Source organism: Thermobia domestica, chromosome 18 (assembly GCF_964235325.1).
Source record: "Thermobia domestica chromosome 18, izTheDome1.hap1.1, whole genome shotgun sequence".
In the NCBI taxonomy this organism is placed as follows: Eukaryota; Metazoa; Arthropoda; class Insecta; order Zygentoma; family Lepismatidae; genus Thermobia; species Thermobia domestica.
In genome coordinates, this window is record NC_137471.1 from 31915272 (window position 1) to 31937873 (window position 22602).

Consider the following 22602-nt stretch of genomic DNA (forward strand, 5'->3'; position numbering starts at 1 on the left):
AATTTACATATATTACTTTTCTTACTAATAACATAGGTAGTTTCTTAATACTTTATTTCATACATCTCTCTTTCTTTCTTATATATGTTCCCATAGTTTTACTAACTATAACTGTCACTTGCCGTTTTATTACACATGATTTCTGTCTACTCTTTTATATTGATATAGTCTTCCTAATAGTTAACATGAGTAATGTTTCATAACGCTGTATTATATTCTTACTTTTCTATGTTCACAGTCTTATTAACAATATAAGTGATATTATATAATGATTTATTACATGTAACTTTCTTTCTTACTATTCTGTTCACAGTCTTACTAATAATATAAGTAATGTTACTTAATATTTTATTACACATACATTTCTTACTTTTTAATGTTTACTTATTCTTACTAATAAATGATGTTATTGCATGAACTTTCATGTTTTATTACATAATATTTCTTTCTTACTTTTCTGTTTACATAGTCTTACTAATAATATAAATATTGTTCTTTAATGTTTTATTACATATCATTTATTATTTTAGATTGTTTACATAGCTTTACTAAATATAAGCATTGTTACTTAATGCTTTATTTCATATGCCTTCTTTCTTACCTTTCTATGTTCACAGTATCTTATAAATAACACAAGGTAACTTAATGCTTTCTTTCTCCTCTTTTTATACTCTTGCTAATAATATAAGTAATCTTATTTAATGTTTTATTGCATATACCTTTATCACTTCTCACTGTTCACATTTTATCTTACTAATAAAATAATGCTTTATTATACATGCTTTCCTTTCCTTTCTATTTATACATAGATGTCCCATACCTGGCTGTGATGGATCTGGGCATGCAACAGGGAAATTTTTGTCTCACAGAAGGTTCGTATTTCTGTTTTAACTGTTCCATTGTATTCAGATATGTAGACGGTGATTTGAAATTTCCTGTATTTTTTGTCTTGTTTATCTCTATCTAGTAATAATACATAATTATTATTACTGTCCCTTGATTTGTAACTAAAAGCTAATTTCACTATTGGTTGGGAACTTCGTACGCATACTGTGAAATTATGTAGTATCCACATTCCCAGTAGCAAAACTACAGAAGTTGATATGGAAAATTCCTTATGTTAATCCAACAAACATTTTCTCAGCAATATTGGTCTATGCAAATATATAGCATAGGAATTGTAAGTATTTGGTATTAAGTCAAAATTTAGTTTCCTTATAAAGTTGAACAATATTTCAAGCCAATAATGGTGAAGATTATATGTAAGTAACTTATTATCCACTTGTCCAATGATTACCTCACCCAATCAGTTTTGTTACTGTGGATATATTTGCAATAATAATTAAATCGTACATGAGCACATGCCTTATATAGAGGGAGCAGCATATGTACCTATTGTGTTTGTAGTTCCGAGTTTGATTCAGAACGGGAACACATTTTTTGGTATTTATCAAACATCGCGTGGGTATCGATTGTTGATCACTGGAAATAAGAAGTGGATCTGTAACTCAAGAAGAAGACAGAAATAGTAGCACTAACAGTCTATGCGCTGACCACGCCCCACGTAGTTGAACATTCGTCGTATGGATTTAGAATCCTTCAGAAACAGCAAAGACCATGATTTCTTGAAAATTATGTATTATCATTTTTTAATATGTATTATAAAAAGTTAGTTACAAAAATATGTATTATAAAAAAGTTAATCATGAAAATATTTTTGTTATAGTGCTTCAGGGTGTCCAATAGCAAACAGAAACAAATTACGAGTTCTGGAAAATGGTTCAAGTGCTGAGCAGCATAAAGCCGCAATGAAATTCGAAGGTGTTAATTGTCCAACGCCAGGGTGTGACGGCACAGGTCATATTAATGGATCATTTTTGACGCATAGGAGTCTTTCTGGGTGTCCAATGGCAGGCCAAGCAATAAAGAAACCCAAATTCTCGCCCGAGGAGGTTAATATGTATCCGAAAGCCCCAACAGGTAAAACAACATTTCTTTCATATTATGGCTGAATACATATTACTTTTGGTTTTATTATTAACTATGGTTATTGCACTGTGATAAATTGGTTCCACCTTCTATTCTTGAATGGTGTGATGCACACTCTTTTAAATGCTGGTTTTAATACAACGATTTTTAAATAATCAAGTACAGCTATAATGTTTTTTCTACTGAAATAAGTAATCCAATGTTGAATCAACGTCATACTAACCTACACTCGATGTTATCAACGTTTCTTGAGGTCAAGTTCCTTCAACTGAACAGTGTGTTCAAAACATGTTTCTGAATAATAATAGCTAATATTTGCCACAGTTTTATGCCAATTTAATTATTTGAGCTAATACCACGAATCTTAAACATGTTTTGTTAAATAATCTTTTTTACAAAATGTAATTCAACCACTTATTTGATCTATTTCGTAAAAAGCTTAAAATTGAAGTAGATTTTACAATCAGCTGATATGGCTTACCCAAAGCAACGAGTTATTCCTGAAAACTCATATTGAGTGCATTAATAAAGTAGAATATACATTTATTTACTCTACGATTTTGCTTGTATTAGAGAAATCATACAACTGTAAGATTGTATGTAGCTGATATGTGTGAGAACATATACAATGTTTTATTAGTACAAAATCAGTACATATGCGTTTAATACACAGTTTAAGATGTTAGTGAATTAGAGATGCTAGATAGTCCAACGTTAAGAGCTGTGTGAAGGCTCTGATTAATTTTTTGAAAAAAACTCATTTAATCCCTTTGTAGTGTCCTTTCTGTAGGTTGTAACAAAATTTCACGCAACAAAATATTTAGAAACGAAAAAACTTGACTAATTTATGATAGTATTTTTGATATCAATGTTGGAAGAAAATATCAAATCTGGATTCCTAAACATCTTCTTGCAAATAGATAGGACACTATATACGAGAATAGGTCAAAAATGATTCGCAATGTTGATATAACTTTCCTTTTATTGATCATACTGGCCTCTGTCGTCGTTTATTGTATTGTTATGCTATTCTGGTCATGCTATGAAAGTTTGAACCCAATTCCTCCATTTGTCTTCTTTCTGCTGCAGATAGATCATGGCTGCTCCATTAGAAATTTGCACTAAAGAGGAACAACGAGTAGTGGTCCGGTTTTTATGGTCGGAAAGTGTATCAGGGACCGCAATCCATCAAAGACTTTCGGTACAATAGGGGAACAGTGTCTTGCCGCAACGGAATGTCTACGAATGGATTGAAATATTCAAAAATGGTCGCACAAAAGTCACGCAGAAGGAAGGAGCCGTAGATGGCCGTCCGTCTTCTTCCTCGTGCGTAACACTTGTGCGACACTTTAAGAATTTTTCATGGACTTCATGAATGGATTGTGGCCTCTGATACGAGTACACATTCCGACCACAAAAACTTGGATCATTGTTCGTTGTTCCTCTTTGGTCAAACTTCTAGTGGAGCGGCCATGATCTATCTGCAAGAAAAGGAAGACAAATGGACTAATTAGGATCAAACTTTCATAGTATGGCCACAACAGCATAGAGGTCAGTATGAGATATGTAAGAAAAATTATATATTTTCAACTTACCCTCGTAGAAATATAGATGAATAAATACTGGTATAAGTTATACAAGAATACATAAAAACATAAAACATTATAAAAACATATAACAAAGGAATATTAAATTATAAATAAGCTGTTATATCACGAAGTATCTATGCTCAGAAACTAACAGATAAAGTAAATTTGCATGTAGACAAGGAAAATATTCTAGATTCTCTTACTCAATTGTACAAATGCATCACAGATCAAGAATAGATCATAAGTTCTAGGTTACGGTAAGTATGGGTACTCACGTGCATATACTACTGTAATTTCTATTGCTCGATTATGTGTTGAATTTCTTAATATTCTAATGATGTGTATGAAATGTCATATACAGTTTAAGGCAAAGATAAATTACATGATTATGTCAGTTAATCTGTATATTAGTAAGAAGTGGAAGCGAAAAAATATCAAAGCACTAGTAGGTATTTAGTCCAATAATTATTAAGATAGACTAATGAAAAAAGTCCATTTGTTGTTAATGCTATTGAATTCTATGAAAAACGTATGTTTTTAAAATCACTTTTCCGTATTCATTGTTCCATAATTCTACGTATTTAATAATGGCTTCAAAATTTATGTTTCAAAGATCTTTCATCTGATCGTTTCTGTCTATATAAATAACGTTCTTCCAATTTTACTTGAAAATTCCGATTAACATTCTTCAGTATAGTATTATAAGGTAATTTTCCTTTTCCTTGCCTTGTGATGATAAAAAAAATTATATCACTTCTGGTTTTGATTCCTGTAGACTACAAGTACTAACTACCTTTCGACTCTTACCTGAAGCCTTGGTCATAATGGTGTAAAGTACAGTAGTAGGAAAATACCGAAAACATCAAGGACACGCTCAACTACATTAGGCATGGAGCTCTTGTCATTTCTCTTCTTTCCTAATGAGTTTTGTTTCTCTTTATTCCTTGACATTTTTATGAATTTTCTTGCTTTGTTAAACACCATGACAAAGATCCACAAAGACTCAAAGAGCTGTAAGTTAGGTAGTGCAAAGAAATCTACAGTAACTAAAACCCGAAGCATGTGATATGATTAATGCAATTCCTGTACGTGCTCGTATTCCAAGAAAAAATTTAGTTTATTATAAATTAAATGCTATATTTCTTCTTTTTTTAATAAATAACATATTTTATTATTCTTGGTTCTTGGTGCAATTCTGATCAGCTTCTTACCTGACAATGAATTTTGAAGAATCAATTTATTTTTGAAGGTAAGCATTATTTAAAACAAGAGCGTGTGCGTTTTGCTGCACTCTAAACATGAAAAAACACTTTGATTGTGCTTGAGCCATATGTAATCAAGTTAGTTTATCACTGTGTAATATCTGGCAGTGGCTTTTGGTCAATTTTTATTTCATTCAGGTTTGATTAGGGTGACCAACCTTGGTCTGATGCTGGAAAAAGTATGTATATATATATTTGGTTTTTCATCTTACCTTAAATGTTTCTGATTCTACATTACATTTGGAGAACTACGTAGTTTTAAGCATGTTTCTAATTAATAATTATATGATCTAAATACTTACTATTGCCAAAAAATATGTTGTAAGGTAATTAACTATTCTAAAATTGTTGTACACTTTTCAAAAATTTTTCTTCAAGGTTTCTTTGTTTTTTTCAAAAATATAATGAAAGATTTGGAAATTGTTGAATATTTTTTTTCAAAAATATTTAAATATGAGTATCATGTTGTACTGAAAGTCAAATGTAGAAAGAAATTTTCTTATCTGCGATGCATTTATCCACAATTTAAAAAAAAATGCGAAGTGAAAATACAACTCTCAGAAACAGAAGAATTATAAGATACTACAATGACCATAATAATATAGTTCGTCTTGTTAGATACTACCATCAACAATCTAAAATGGATAAAGATTAATACAGAATGACAAGTCTTGAAGCAACAATTCATCTAGTCTCATGAATTGTAAGCATTAATTTATTTTACCTAAGTATTTAGCACTTTGATGAAGCTTAATAGGATTGGACGAAAAATTGTAACAATTTCCTGGTCTATTCAAACTTCACATATTATGGTAAAATATCGTAATACTATCTGTAAATCAAGTGATTTCAAAGGAAAAAGATTTAGATGCTGGGGTTGGGTATGTTCGTCGCTGAGCATGTGCGAGAAAGTGCAATTAATTGTTTAAAAGTGTAACCAACTACCCTGTAGGCACATCGTAGAGGTGTTGAACTTCGTCTTAAAGAATATCGTACTAGACTACTCACCGTTGGTTGTATGAATGGAATACTTCCCATGCATTTATGCATCTCCTTGATTATCGGACAGAACGAGTGGGTAGTGATACTTGATAGACATCATTTAACGGTGTATTTCTTTTGGAATATGTTGCGTTAACTTCGCTGTATACGAACTGATGTTATCCTACTAAATTAATGCCTCCGAAATAAATTATCCAAACCGAAATGAAGCAGTAGTTAAATGTCCTTTCTACAAACACCATATGTGACTATTGCTCATATCACAGGACTCTAAGTAAAATTATAAGTGTCATTACAAGGTGCATTTCTTCACATTGATATCACAACGCACTGATCCATCACTTATTTCCACGGTAGAAGGACTTCGTCATTGAAGACCGTAATTCTGGCTTCCAATCATCTCATACTTAGCATTCTCGTAAGCGATACTACAGTGCCCTGCCATAAAATTATGCTTAAGTAGACGATTTACTGATGTCCTAGGCAACAATGGCTTTCGTGTGCCTTGGTGTTTTCTTTTTGTTCGATAATAAAAGGCAGAGTATTACAGAAGGCACTTGGTTCAGCTTCAAACTTGAATATTTTTACTATAGTCTTTTCCGGTTCAGTGACATTAAATTAATAAAAAGAATATATTCAATTATATTCAAAAATGCGGCTGGGCTGGAAATTGAACCTGGGTTTCTCGCTTGCCGTGCAGTTGTGTCATTGCCTTAAAGTAATAAAATTAATTAACGTCATAAAATTAACCACAGTTCCGTCGTTGTTAAAACCAAGTCATGATTTGTTAGTGTTCATACTTTTTAGAAAAAATTATTACAGTAAGATACAAGTATGCCTTCTCGTATTCATTAAAGCACTTGCAGTATTGCAGTAATGTTGCCCTAACTCACCCTAATTAGGTGCTTTGTAGAATGCTGCAGCACAGCAAGCCGAAATTAAAAGATTTGATTGGACTTACAGTATAGCATATCTAAGCAACGAGGCTATATGAGGCATGGACCTAAAGCTTAACGTGGGATCCGAACTACATAAGCTCCCGCAGGGAATTGAACCCGAATCTTCTATGCTAAAGGCGCATACGCTAACCACTTAGGCACGAAGGAGCTCAAAATTATAAGATATAATTACAATGGTGAACTGACAGAAGCAAGGATTTTTAGAAATTCATTGTTAATTGACTTTTGCATAGGACAACTAGTGATTATTGTCTTGATTTTGACGTAATTTTTAAGTTGTCAACATGGCTGACTCTCGTCGCGTTACAATGGACAGGATCACAAGAAAATACTCAAGAATATATTAGAAGAACAAAAATTATAAATTTTTGTTTTATACAATTAAATATAAGTAAAAGTAAATCCAGACAACGTGCATACATGTGTATTTATATTAAAAGTTGGTCACCCTAATTATTGTAATTAAATTGTCACCGTTTGATTGCACTATGATGATAGCCAAAATCATAATTTTAATTGCATGTACTTGTACCAGCTCAAAACGATGCATTAGAATAACGTTTGTGTGCTGTTGTCTCCTGAACCAACACATGCAGTTTGTATCGAATAGCATGGGCACTTCACTTTTTCTTCTGCATAAATACTATATACTAAAAAAATTATTATAATAGCATCTGTAGCAATTTAGATATAAACATGTGAAATATATATATATATAGAATAGATAACGATACATTAGTTAGAAAACAATTAAACTAAACATTTTAGCACTGTTCCTTTGTATTAAGGAAAATATGTACTTTATTTTATACTGTTGCCCATAATCATGTGACTCTGTTATAATCGCTTCGAGCTCCGCCATGTTGAGAACTTTCGATTGTCATTTGTTTTTCTCATATACACCACTTTTGATTCTTTTGTACTTACCGTTAATAGGTACGGTCGTGTTTCAATCTTTTACATGATTGATCGTGTTTGTATCATGTGTTTGAAAAAAATATTATAACTTTCCAGGATAAACTTTATGCCCTCTAATCAAGATTTTGTTGGGTAAAATAAGGATGCAAGCGAAAAACTATAAATCGATGCACAGTTACAACGCATTCACCTAAACTTACTTTCTGCGCAACATAAGTGTAACATGTAAATATGTAGTAAACTTCTAAATACATTACATTCTAGTAGAATCCTGACTGTTTGAAATATTTTTACAAAATCATTTTCAACTATCACTCTATGACTTATAGCGTAGTCCTTTTGACTTTGTTGATCTGTTAGATTCCTTTCGGATACCTTTAGTTCAACCAAATGCTAATTCTAACAGCTCTGATACTGATCATCCATATTACATACAATATGTCAAGCAGATATATAAATAAATTTCATACAAATTACACCAAAACATGAAATCCTAGGTGCATGTTCTACAAATCATGGTATTTCTCGTCCTATTCCTGATACCGCTTGTTCCCAACTCTAACAGATTGTAGTAAAGTTTCGTAAAAGTACAACCGTGCACTATAAGTCATAGGCACCTGAGTAACTGCTTGTATCGAAGTATGCATAGACCTATAACATTCTAAGGTAATAAGGTTCCTTCTAATCCTGACTATCAGTGGTCGAAGTGAGACGGTATGCGGTGGTATGCCACACCCGCCTTAGGTTTTTACAATGATGAAGGCATACTGCCTCTGCTTTTTCAGTGATCAAGATATGCCATCACTGGAGAGTAGGTGCAAAATACCTTTAATAAATCCATTTTATACACAGCAATTGACGAATAACTTTGTGCATTAAAATATTTTATTTCTTACGTAGAAATACTTTCTAAGTTGACAACACCGATATTTTTTTTCTGTTTTTAAAATCAGGTTCACCTAATTTATATTTTGATTTGCATATTGAATGGTTTCTCTCTAATGTATGTATGTCTTCCTGCCTTAATGTATATAAATGCCGGTTTTGAGCATGGGCGGGTGTAGGAGTTGTCTGCTGTAGAGGTGGAACCTGCCGGAGTTTGAAATACCCCAAAGTCGAGTGGGAGTCCGGGAGTTTTCCAGCAGGAAATTGTTAGTGTCTTCACTCGGACTTTTCAGCATTTTCGTGTATTATTCTCTATAATACAACATATGGGGATGTTTTATTTTTCAGAAAACTGTTGGCGAGACATCAAAGTTTTCCATGTTCCTCTCCCCCCCTTCCTAACTACAGAGAAGCTCTCTAATGGTTTTCAGTCATTATGTAAATAGAAATGCAATCTTTTAGGCAACATACCCTAACTGTACTTCAATATTTAGATAGCCGGTATGTCGAGTCAAAATCGTAATAAAGCATACCACTTCTGCTTTTTTCTCACTTCAAACACTGCTGACAATATATGTGTAAGTTGTTCTTTGTTGATTGTTAGCGCCACATTTCAATATGGAGACCATATGATACATGAACTTATAGTTTAAGGTTTATTATGAACCATTGTAGTGCGTTCACTGCCCTCCTACCGGGAATCGAATCCAAGACCACGTGTATCAAAGGTGCGCGTCCTGGTCACTAGGCCAGTATGTTGCCCGTGTTACATATATGCGATTATTGATGAATATTGGTAATTCTGCTGATGGTTGATCAAATGAATGACCAAATTGTTCCAAAAGCTTTATTTGCGGTATCAGCAACATGCTTCACTACATAAATAAAGCAACAACGCTAACACACGTTTCAGATCTATTTTCATGCAAATATTTCCTTACCTAGCCATTTCTTGGTCGATTCATTCTCTAAAGTTAACCTTTTTTTATTAGAATTAAAATTAGAACGTTTTATAGTATGTGTATTGGTCAACGGAAAATATGACCATTATAACTTGTGCATGTCGTGCATACATTTCTTAGGAACTCAAACTCACCGGAGACAAACTGTGCCAAAAGTACGTCATGTTTCACTCATTCATTAAATGGTTTGTTGTGATTTTGATGATGATTTATAACATTTCCCATCTCAAAATGCGTTTCTTGATGTCCATTTCCTTTGTATTGTGCGCGCAAGAGCAAAGACGATTTAAAGATTCAGTAGACAAAAGCGCTGAAAACGAACGCCACTAGAAGAACCAATTTCTAGCGAAATACCAATTCACTGACTTTATAGCTTAACAAGAATTTACGATTCAAACAATAGTAACAAGGGCCTATATTGGATCGTTTACTGTACTTAAGGCAGCACTTCTGTCATCTATCTTCCGAATATATAACCTTCTCGTCACCTCCTACTTGATCTATTCGAATGCGTTTTCACTATACTCTTCCCAATTATAAATACACATTGTAAAAAAATCGCAGATAAACATTAAGGAAGTGTAGAAAATCTGTTTACCAAACTGTGATATTAATTATTTTACCCAGCTAAAATTCTATAAAACAAAACACCAATTCCGTAGTAAAATATTACCACATCCATATCTAGTAATCAGATTTCCTACTAGATATTTAAGCTATGTACACTCATGTCCAAAATCATTGTCCCATGTTTATAAATATATTGTTGTAGGAATATAATTCGATGACGAATTCGCCCGGTATTTCTTATAATGTTAGTATGTGTATAATCGGCAAAGACATGTATGTGGCAAATTTCATGTCAAAAGAGCAATAAATAATAACAATAAAACAAAAATAAAACTTTTTTGTCCATTTAGCAACATTTTGTTTTACTCATTCTAATTTTCGTATTTATAATTCTTTTCCTATGAAATTTACCCCAAATATACATTTCCCGATTATACGCATAGTATTAGTATTAAAAGTGCCCTCCAAAATCATTATCAAATTATATTCTTACAAAAAGACAGTTATAGATATGCAACAATTACTTTGGACATAAGTGTACATTAAGTAACACTAGATAAGTAGTAAATCCAATGAACTTCGCGTCTAGTTTCATTCAACAATATTGAAATACAAACTGTTTCCAGGTTCATTAAAAAAAGCCATCTACATCATCAAGAGCAAATTAGTAAAAGAAATATGTTCCTTACATACATAAATTCACTTCACTACATTAAACACAGTATATTTTCTAAATGTTCACTAAAAAACTACTAAACAAAAATATTAAGCATACTTCTGTGTCAAGCAATTCATTTCTGCAAATAAATAAATAAAATTACCAATATGAGATTGGTAAAGTAGATGTGCCCTTATAGCACTAAATATCACAATAGTCTTCATTCTCACACCAGTGTCATTAAGGCATGTCGTCATATATTTTTAAATAAACAACAAACTGCTCACATATGGTTCAATTCTTTTTCGTCAACAAGCATGATATTACGTGAGCCACACAAAAGCAAATTCTGTTTGCACTATTGCCAGAATACTTAATTCATTGTTTTAATGTTAATTTATAATTTGTGTATCATGACCACATGTCTTGGGACGCGTTACGCGATATTTGTTTTGGGATGATACTGGCAATATTCCGATATTGCAATGTTTTGTTGAAAGGTTTTGTAGTTACTGCAATGAGTAGTTTAACACGAAAAGGTCGTGTAAAAGGGATATTTCAAGTTCTTTTATTGTACGAAATTTACTAAATTATAATTTTGTGGATAAGAACACCATACTTTCACGTTAACCATAAATTTGTAATAAAATGTTAAATTTCGTGGATTACCGTCAAAAAGCATCGATTTATAATAAGGACTGAACAGTAAAATATTTTCACGTAGGAAACATATTTTCAAGTACAGATATTTTTATTAGTGTACTTGGCCCGTATTTTACAAATCAAGCAAAAGGTTCAGCACATACCTATCAATATACGGATTTCGCAGAAACAGGAATACAAAGTAGAAACTTAATCCAGTTAGTTAAGGATAGAATTAAATGTAGAGTTTTTGTGAATGCGGCCTTGAACCTTCGAGTTTCATGACCATAAAGTTTGTTATAATCTCAGGAATATGTCCCGGAATATATATATACCCTCGAAACAAAATACTGAAACAGTATTAATATGAATAACAGTGGGATACTGCTGTGATCAGCTGTCGGGTAAATCTGTTAAAACATAGTGATTTGGCTATAGCCTTCAAACTACCCTTGTCAAATTGTATTTTCCTTTTTCTTTGAATACAATCTCCTAACGTTAAAACAAACAAAATCTGATTAAAACGAAACACATATTAGTATCTGTGTCACAGTTTCGGACAAAAATAAATACATGGAAATTCGAAGAAACCGTAACATTAAAGATTATATACACGTTAAAATATCCAATAATACTTTCGACAAAGTGAATACTTTCAAATATCTAGGATCAACATTAACAGGCCAAAACCATATACACGAAGAAATTAAATGATTGAAAGCAAAGAATTAATGTTTCTATTTAGCCCAAAATCTTTTGTTTTCGCGAATTCTATCGCAGAATTTGAAATTTAAAATATATAAAATGATAATTATGCTTGTTGGGGAAGAATGCAGGCTGGAATAATATGAGACTAAAATCCTGAGGCAAATATTTGGACTCAGGAGGAATAGCAATAGAGAATGGTGGAAACTTTATAACAAGGGACTACATAATTTATACGTTTTACCTAGCAATGTTAGGACCACTAAGTCTAGGAGGCTCAGCTAGGTGGATCATGTATTAGAAACCCAATCGAAAAAAAATCCATTGGGAAGACCTAGGCGCCGATGAGAGAGCAGTAAGATGAATTTCGCAGAAACAGGAATAAAAAGTAAAAACTTAATCCAGTTAGTTAAGGATAGAATTAAATGTAGAGCTTTTGTGAATGCGGCATTGAACCTTCGAGTTCCATGACCATAAAGTTTGTTATAATCTCAGGAATATGTCCCGGTCTGAGCTGATCAAATCATGTGTCTGATGAAGGCAATGATATGTTGCCAAAATTGTGACACAAATTAGTAGGAATAAGTGTTTGCTTTGATCAGATATTATTTTTATTTACGTTTGTGTAGTTTCAAAGTTACGATGAACAGCACTCACAATCTTTTAATGTTCTAAATAACCTGAAAAAGATATGTTATATATATAGTATATAAACCATATGTTGCAACAGATTACCATATAAGTTTATTTTAAGGTTCGAACTTTTCTGATGGTTTGGAATTAATATGCTGCTGTAACACTGTATGTTCTTGGGACAGAACTGTCAGTGTTTCCTTGTGCAGGTATGGTGGAGACTGCTGGAGGTGAGGATCTTCTAACGCTGGAGGCAGAAATCACCGAACTCCAAAAAGAGAATGCCAGGGTAGAGTCACAAATGTTGAGGCTCAGGTCCGATATTACTGCCATGGAAGCCCATTTGAGGCAGGGAGAAAAGGTGAGTGAACGTTTTGTGTTTTTTTTTTAAATGGTTTCATTTCTTCTAAGATTTGTAATACTCAGGATTATGTGCATTATTTAAAGCTACACAAATTAACTTCCAACTTGTGGTAACCGTAAGTATGGGGAGTCTTAGAGAACGGCTATTATGGTAACCATAAGTAGAAGGAGTCTTAGAGAACTCTGACAGTGTATCCATCCGCTGAGGGTTACAACATCTCGAGAACTACTTTTTGGATCACAATCAATTTTGGCTAGGTCATAGAGGGTCAAATCAGTCTCCTTGTTGGAAGTGATCCACCCAGTTGATCTCAAGATATGGATAATTGAAGGTTGATCCTTAGAAACCTCTATGAGATAGTATACCAGCCGGCGAAGCAAATTTCCCCTTGCATGTTATACAACCCACACATCTTATCTGTTAATGTGGTTGCTTATGAACCAAGCAACAGTTCTCAATTTTGGAAGTTTGTTTTACCGGTAACACTTTAACAATTTTTGACGTCTCATATTGTGTACGCTATAACAAAGCAAATTCTTTCATGTGTACTGTGACACTGTTACCTGTTCTTTGTAAATAAAAAAGAATTACATAGATTCGTTGTATATTGCAAATCAGTTATCATAAACTAAATGGAAAAATATGTAAAAATAGTATATGCTGCCTACTGATATTCGGGCTAAATTTAAACAAATGCACACTTGTTTACGATGCTTTCGTTATCTGTATAAAAATATTTCACAAAAAGTAGGCCTACAACTGAGTTTATACCCGACTGGCAATAGCCCTTCCTGGGAGTTCTGTCAGTTCACTTCACTACATAATTTATAAACAATCAAATGTGGTGGGAAATACTTATGCTATAATGTACTCGCATTTTTTTTATTAAATTTAGATCACAATTGCATTTTTAAAACTTTTTATATATTTCTGTCAGGAGGAACACAAGTCTATTTTGTGGGACATTATATTAATATTTGGGGAAAAGACTCATCAAATGCTTCGTGTGAAGTACTGTACTGTATGGGGCAGAAACATACATTACGCAAAAAAAAGATGAAAAACGACTGGATGCTTTCGAAATGTGGATGTGGAGAAAAATTGAGAAAATTAGTTGACTCAAGCGGAATACGCATGAGAGGGTGTTAAAATGGTGGGGAGAAGAGAACAATTTTAAACATTATTAAGAAGTGGAAGATAAATTGATTGGAACATTGGCTAAGGAGGAATTGTATCACGAGGGATGTGCTAGAGGGTATGGTGGCAGTTAAAAGTGGGAGGAGGGGAATGAGGCTACAATTGACGGACAATATCAAAACAGAAAAATCGTACGTGAAGAGAAGTGCTTAGCGAAGGATCGTGGAACATTGAAACTTCTCAGTTACGGTAAGTGACCTGCCAATAATGGCAGAACACCTATGATGATGATTATGATATGTTTATCTTTTTAGGACAAAAAGTATTAGTCCTATCAATATTATATTTAGAGCAAGTTACGCATTCTAGAGCCAAAATTCCGTCACATAATCCTGAGTATTTTGTACAATCATCAGCAAAAGAAAATACCGTGTTTTATAAACATACTGTCGGCTATTTTGACGAAGATTATATAATCAGTTAGTTAGATACTTGTGTATATAAAAATGAAATCGACGTTATGTGTCATCTTTCCATGACAAAATGATTTGAATCGTTTAAAATGAATTTGTGAAAATAGTAAGCATTTCCGTTGAACTGGGTTTTTCATCATATCACTTTGATAATAATATTCTGTTCACAATTGAACGTTAAAACGTATTGAACAATATGAGGAAATATCTAAATCCCTTTTCTGTTAGATAACCAACACTTCATAGCTATAGTAAATAGTTGCAGTCTCGAAGGCACATTCTGTTCATATATATTCTTATTTCATTTGTATTCCTTATCTACTTGTCTTCTACCTTTATTTGCGTATAACATAGAAAAATCCCAGGTAGAATTTTTAATTTATTTAACTGATCTCGGCAAATGGTAGAAAAAGCTACTCCAACACATTCGTAAGCTTGTACTTCAGTTATAATACTGCTTCAGTATTCAAATAAGAATAAAAAGCCGGAGGAATAATTTAATATCAGAAAATAATATTGCAAGTGGGATTTTACCAGCTCGAATTCTTTTACGTGCGATACTATAAATCTAATTGAAGTGTACTTGATATCTAAGTCCATTGCGAGTATTCAAATATAGAATGAGCAAATTAAATTGGAAATATATGTACGATATCCATACCTACTCGCCATCGCGGTGGCAGGTGGCGCCATCTATTGAGCATAAAGTGAACTATCACAGAACCAGTTAAACGTTCCTGCCATCTATGGAGTAAAGTGTCAAGTAATCGGCCAACACTACATTTTACACTCATTTTTCTACGATATATAGGGTGGCCCAAAAGTAAGTATACACCCCAGTATTGACGTATAAAATTGTAGTTTATGGGTTTATTTGCTTCGGCTCTTCCGAGCTTAAGATGTAAGCAATAACATATTAAGAACAAATAATAAAGAAACTAAGTCTACCTGATGGATAACAATAAGAAATAATAAAATGCAGTACGGTACTTAGTAAGATTATAATATACTTGTTTATCACTAGGGTTAGGATTTAGATTTTTGAGTGTTCGGCATCTATGGCCACGTTAGCCCGCCACGTATCAAGGATGACTTCCCTTGGCGATCACACTATCTGAGGAAAGCGAAGAAAGGAAGCGGTCTGGAACCTATATGATAGGTACGACGCCGGCATTTGCCTGGTGTGAATAAGGAAAACCTCATTCAGGGTGGCTGGCCTGAAAAAGCTTTTTACACTTTTTCGACTGAGTCCTCACTGGGAATTGAACCTGGGACCGCTCGCTATGATATAATTGTTTTCGTTTACGCGTACCAGTTACAATAATCTTGGTTTGAGCAATAACAAGCCTTATGCTATATTGGTTGTTTGCTAATCTAGAATATTACAAGCAACCATGAGCTGTGTACTTCAGAATGTTTTCGTTAACGAACTTTGACACTTCCTGTGAAATCAGTTATTCACGAAGTGTGTTTGTTCCATATCGTCTTTTATTGCATATTCTAACTCCATATATTGTTACAACATAGAATCACAGCGTAAGTGTATGAAAATAAAAAAATATATATAAAAATACCCTTCAGTAAAAGACCAATTAATTAAAACTACTGAGACTTATGAGCAGTATTTCTTCCAGACATGTTTTCTGGAGGACACTGGCTCCCGGAGCTCCAAACATGTTTTCTGGGGACACTGGCTCCCGGAGCTCCAGCCATGCTTTCTGGAGACACTGGCTCCTGGAGCTCCAGACATGCTTTCTGGGGACACTGGCTCCTGGAGCTCCAGACATGTTTCCTGGGGACACTAGCTCCCGGAGCTCCAGACATGTTTTCTAGGGACACTGGCTCCTGGAGCTCCAGACATGTTTTCTGGGGACACTGGCTCCTGGAGCTCCAGACATGTTTTCTGGGGACACTGGCTCCGGGAGCTCCAGACATGTTTTCTGGGGACACTGGCTCCTGGAGCTCCAGACATGTTTTCTGGGGACATTGGCTCCCGGAGCTCCAGACATGTTTTCTGGGGACACTGGCTCCCGGAGCTCCAGACATGTTTTCTGGGACACTGGCTCCCGGAGCTCCAGACATGTTTTCTGGGGACACTGGCTCCCGGAGCTCTGAGAGTGCGCCCCTAGAGGAGCCCAAAATAATATATCTATAATATAATAATAAATAGAATAGTACCGTGAAAATAATATGTGCTCCTCCGAATACTAATTGCGCTTCCCCCCGGAACATTTATTTCTGAAAGAAACACTGCTTCTGAGCATGTGTAAAAGGAAAGAAAATATAGAAAAATACGAGGGTCTCGTAGGAAGTTCAGAAAACAAATTATCTCAGCAGTTACCGCCATATTGAACAGCACGACGGAAAAATGTGCAGCCAAATCAATTTCGGAAAAAAATGTCTCAAAAAGAAGAAATTACAAGACAATAAACACACATACAGTGTCGATTAAAATCTAAAAACCATATTGAATAAAAATGCTGTGAAACTAAATGAAAGAAAAAAAGATATAAGATAAAAGGAATTAAGTTATATTTCAATACAATTTTTTGGCACCAATGCTTCTTCAGTTAGGTATTTTTCTGGAATCGAAGAGGATTCTTCGCACTGTTATTTTATTAATCCTAATTCCAGCTTGGACAACAATTTAGTAAGTCCCAGAGAGTAACTGACTCTCAGAGAGTACTAATGCGATATGAAACAGAAATCAGGAAAACAAAAGCACTCGTATTTTATAAGCCAACTCTAATTGTATTCTGGGCAACGATGGGTCAATAGCAGAACTTTACCTCGCGGGATGCCTGGTTCGTTTACAGCTCGCGCCAAGTGAGCGTTGTGGTGGATATACACCGTGCTGGAGGGGTTTTTCGGTGTTCTCCCGTTTCTCCGCACTTTTTCATCTCACTGTTTCATTTATTCTTATCATCACAGTCTCCTTTAACCTACATGGGATAATCGTGAGACGTAAAACTGAAAAAAAGATGTTTCCAATTATATCCGATTGTTTATTAGAAATAAATATTAGGTTTCTAAGTACGATGGATATTGCATAATTCAAAACAGGTGAATTAACTATATCAAATTTATTAATATATGCGACAAGTGTGTGTATACGTATATCAACTTGATCAAGCAAGTAAGGAGGATCAAATTCGAATATTTAAAGTTCAACAAAATACCCGTTCGTGAAAACGTGCATGAAAAATACAGAAAATTTTTGTTTAAGAAAAGAATTTAAATTGAAAATTAATTTATTAATGATAAATAAATCCAACTAGGCTTTCCAAGTAGTTACAAATAATTTAATATCTACAAAAAAGAGCCTGGTTGTAATGGTACTTCAGTATTCTAATAATAATTTTTAAAAGATCAGAAATTATTTTGAATGAAGAAACGGTATTGCAGATGAGGTATTACCCACTACAACTCTTTTATTTACGATAACATCTAGTTGAATTTTCTACATATCTAACGTTAGCACGCACGCTAAACGTAGAATTAACGAACTAGATAGTAAATTTGTGTATACTACTTAAACCCCCCTCGCATCATCGCGATGGCAAGTGGCGCCATCTATTGAGCAAAATGTCAACTACCTAGCCACAAGATGCACGCTCCTGTCATCTATTGAGCGAAATGTTAACTATTCGACCAATACTGCTTTTACCATTTAGTTTTCCATATTAGTTATTTTTCAAATGCTATTTCTCGATTTTGATTAGGGTTAGAAATTATATGTCTGTGCTTTTATGACCATCACCGATGAGGAATGACGTACCTTCGGTGATCACGATATCCGGGCAAGTGGGGAAGAAAGGAAGCGTCCTGGGACCATTTTGTGTGTTAGGTATCACTACGGTATTGAGAGAAACCTAAGAAAATCTCACTCAGGGTAGCTGGCCTGGATAAGTTGGTACATCTTTCCAACCAAGTACCCGCATCTAGAATCGATCCCGGACTGCTCGCACCAAAGGTGAGAGCGTTTCGACTACGCTACGTGGAACCGTTTGCTCGATTTTGAGTTTATATGATTACGTAAGTAATATCTTTTCTTATTGTGTCGTAAAATTATCTTATTCATGAATTCAGCAGAAATGTATAACTAATTCAGATTACGAATATGTGAACCTACCTAATCTTGTGAATTTACAATTATTTTCGGCAAGAGTATTGTCCAACCAAATGATTCTCAACTTTCTCGACCCAGCGCCCTCCTAGCTGAAAACGATTGTAATGAGCACCATCCCTCCCCGTCATCTTAACCCAATTCAAACATGCACGACGCTGAACGTAATAATAATAATAATAATAATAATAATAATAATAATAATAATAATAATAATAATAATAATAATAATAATAATAATTTTATTATTTGTAAAAGAAGTCTAAACTTCTGATAATTTGTATACTCATAATGAGTTTTGTCCAATAATAAAAGTCTAACAGACCTGATATCTCAAACGCCTCCTAAATAACCTATCGCCCTTAATCGTCCATTTTTTGTTCCAGCGCCCTCTTTGGAAATAAGAACACTTCCTGCACGGGCGCTGATTTCTCCGTATCTTTGGGGGGCCCATTCATAAATTCTTTGGGTGGGCCCGTTCTTTTGGGGGCCCATAGCAATAAAAAGGATATAAAAGTGCATATTTAAAAAATACATGGGGGTCCACATGAGATTTGGGTGCCCAGACCCCCCAAGGATCGGTGCCCTTCCTTCCTAGTGGTGATAATGCGCACGTTCAGAACCACTGGTATAGTCAATCGATAGAATCTATTCGTTCTAATCAGATCCAGAGATTAATTCATGTTGAAGTAAGTTAATTTGTGTGTAAGAGAATAGATAAAATTTAGGTATAGTATTCAAGTAAAAAAATAATTGTCCTGCAAAATGAACGTCTTTTGTTCCGAAAACAATCGATGTTTTCAAAAATTAATTGACTTAGCTATTATTATTGTTTCGTTTTCTATCGCTATATTCTCCAATATTATAAATGTACATACATTTAATATTATTCAGGTAAGGTAAGATTAGCGTACTTCGTTTACAGTCAAATATTTTGTTGAATGAATTGACTTTTGTTGTAGAATTCAAGTATCGTTTTCCCATGATTTCATGTAAGGAACTAATCTTACCTACTTCTTCGTTTGGCCACTTCTTGTCGTTTCACGAGATTTTTTTTTTTTTTTTTTTTTTATTATTGAATAACTAGTTGAATCCTCCTCCTTCGCATGGGGAATGTATATTTACAGGAAATATTCGTAATGTGTAGATAAACTTCCTATCTTCATATAAACAGTGTCGGACTGACCAAGTTGAGGGCCCTTGGCGCGCGTCCTTAAAGCCCTCCTTTCCCTTCATAAACTTAACACGTCAGTTGCAAAACATGATAAGTGACAAAAGCATATTTTCTGTATTGAATACATATGTGCACGAAATAGATCTCCAAAAAAGTTACAATAATACTAAGGCAATCAAACGTAATCTTGAAGTTACTTCAGTTACTTTGACAGATTTATTTTTTATTATTTTTTTTTTACGAGCAATGTTCCGTTACGAACTGAAGAGGACCTTTGCTAAGTACAAAGTTTTACTGGCTCACCGGGCCGTACTAATATAAGCAAGGGGAGCCCGAAAAAACTTATTTCGGAAAAACGAAGTTAGGCTTCCGCAACCTTGTTGGAAGGAAGACTCAAGAAAACATTTGCGATCGCAAAAATTCGATCAAGGCCTACAGGTCTCGTGATCCCTGCGGGACCCCTCGGGCCACGGGCCCTTGGCAATCGCCAAGTAGCCAATGTGGCCAGTCCGAGACTGCATATAGGATGTGTATTTCAATAGAAATGGAATGGTGAGAACCGAGCTTAACTCAAGTTCTTTGTCTAACAGTTTTCGTGTCATTTTTGCTTCCTCTGCTGTTCTAAGTCTGTCGTTGGGTATAGCATACCTGGTTATCCTTCCTAAGTTTATTTGTTTCCTCGTTGGCATTGTGTGGTGTATGTTGAAAGTCTACGTTAGAAACAATGGGAAATATTTTATGTCGTGTAACAGTGAAAAAAAAATAATCTTTCAGTTTAACTTCCCATGATTATGCCCTTTAGGGTAAGGGAGATGGATTATTAAGGCAAGTAAATTATGAGGGAAGAATTGGTGGAATGAGAAAGTGGGAGGAAATGAGGGTACCCCCCAAAACCCAAGGAACACGATGTTTTCCACCACAAACTTACTTGGGCGGGAATCGAACGAGGATCTCACACACCACTGAGGCACCGTTTTTTCCCACGTGTAACAATGGAAAACGGAGAATATTAAAAAGTAATAATTAATGAATCCATTATTGGAGTGTGAAATATTCTGCTTTTAACATCAAATTTGAACAGCTACTACCGTCTTACTGTATGCATTTTAATGAAAGTTACATAAGAAGTCAATTTGAGGTACGTACTATGTCTAAACTTTCATATCAATCAGATCAGCCATTTGACCGTGATACGAACACAAACAACATTACATTCAATTTTATTAATAAAGATTTGGCCTGTTGATTGATTGAATTTCTGTAGTTCTCTGTGGAATTGAATTTTTGTGGAATTTGTATGTGTGTATATTAGCTTCAAAGGTTTTGTAAATATTCGCCCAACTTAAGGTATATAAACTTCAAATTTTAGCCTTAACTACAACTTCAAAAACTTTAGAGCCTCTACTTCTGTTTCTTATATTTACGAAGTTCTATTCGGATTTCGAGTCCATAATCTTCCAGTTTGTAGACTTCTAACGTACCTTCGTAGATCTATGAAAACTTTAAGAAACTTTTTTTTTTTAGTTTATGTCGCCTAACTCAATTTATTTTAGGCTCTTTCTTTGCTCATCGTTTCTTAATTTGAAAGATCTTATATATTTTATTTATAAGGAAACATGATATCCCATACTTTGTAACAAATCAGAAATAAGTAACTTTTCAGATGGGATAAGTTTAATGTTTACAATACTAGTTACCAATTGCTTTTTCAAATCTTAACAGAGATTTTGATTGCAAAATCGAACAGCAGTAAGCTGCATCTGTCTTTCCGTACATTCATCTGCACCCAATTATGATAATTTTGAAGAAAATACTTCATACGTATAAGAACGCAAGATATTTTTAATAGCAATCGGCAGAGCACCTATTATTCCTGTCTGTTGTCCTAAAGGTCACATTTTGTATTTAACATTTTGTTAAACTTTGGAAGTAACAATGAAATACATTCCAACACATACGCCATTTACACAAATTTTATCCCCCCTTCCGCCATGTTACAAGCCTATACTAGATTATAAAGGAAACAACATTTTATTTTATCTTCAATGTAGGAAAATATCATTGTCTTGTTTTTATTTTTAATAATACAATGAACGAATGTTAACTATTTGAAATGATGCGAGTACTTTAGCTCAAGGAAACTTGTAGGAATATTGACCATATCACAGATATACGTTATACCGGTATACGGTAAGGCATTTCAATTGATTATCATATACTTTTACCGAATAAATATTAACATAGAAGAAAATATTGACCATTTATTAAAGAATGTGGAAACAATTTTCTTTACATGCGGATTAAATTATGTAACTTAATTTAACAACAATCGTATTGATACTGACGTTCCTTCTGTAATAAATAATGTGCGTACGTAAAACCCACAGAAAAGTGATTTTCTTTGATATTGCATGAAAAGTTATTAGTAGAAACGAAAACATATTTATTTAAATTTGATAAGGTGATCATATTTATATTTAGCCCAGATGTAATATAAAATATATATTTAGTAACTAAGGATGTTATATTGAAAAATGTAATTAAAGCAGAGCAA

The 22602-nt window shown here is 33.9% G+C and overlaps 1 protein-coding gene across 9 annotated transcripts in view; it reads left to right on the forward strand.

The window, feature by feature from the left end:
* Window positions 1–22602, forward strand: part of LOC145675458 (uncharacterized) — an 861715-nt gene that overhangs the window by 818011 nt on the left and 21102 nt on the right. For 5 of the 9 annotated variants that reach the window (XM_081745883.1, XM_081745885.1, XM_081745888.1 and 2 more), the window contains 3 exons: window positions 810–872; window positions 1727–1980; window positions 12960–13135. In XM_081745883.1, coding sequence (XP_081602009.1) covers window positions 810–872; window positions 1727–1980; window positions 12960–13135 — 493 coding nt within the window. Of the gene's footprint in view, window positions 1–809; window positions 873–1726; window positions 1981–4781; window positions 4828–12895; window positions 13136–22602 lie in introns of those variants that run through there. The other 4 variants (XM_081745891.1, XM_081745890.1, XR_014129123.1 and 1 more) reach the window with 4 other exon arrangements.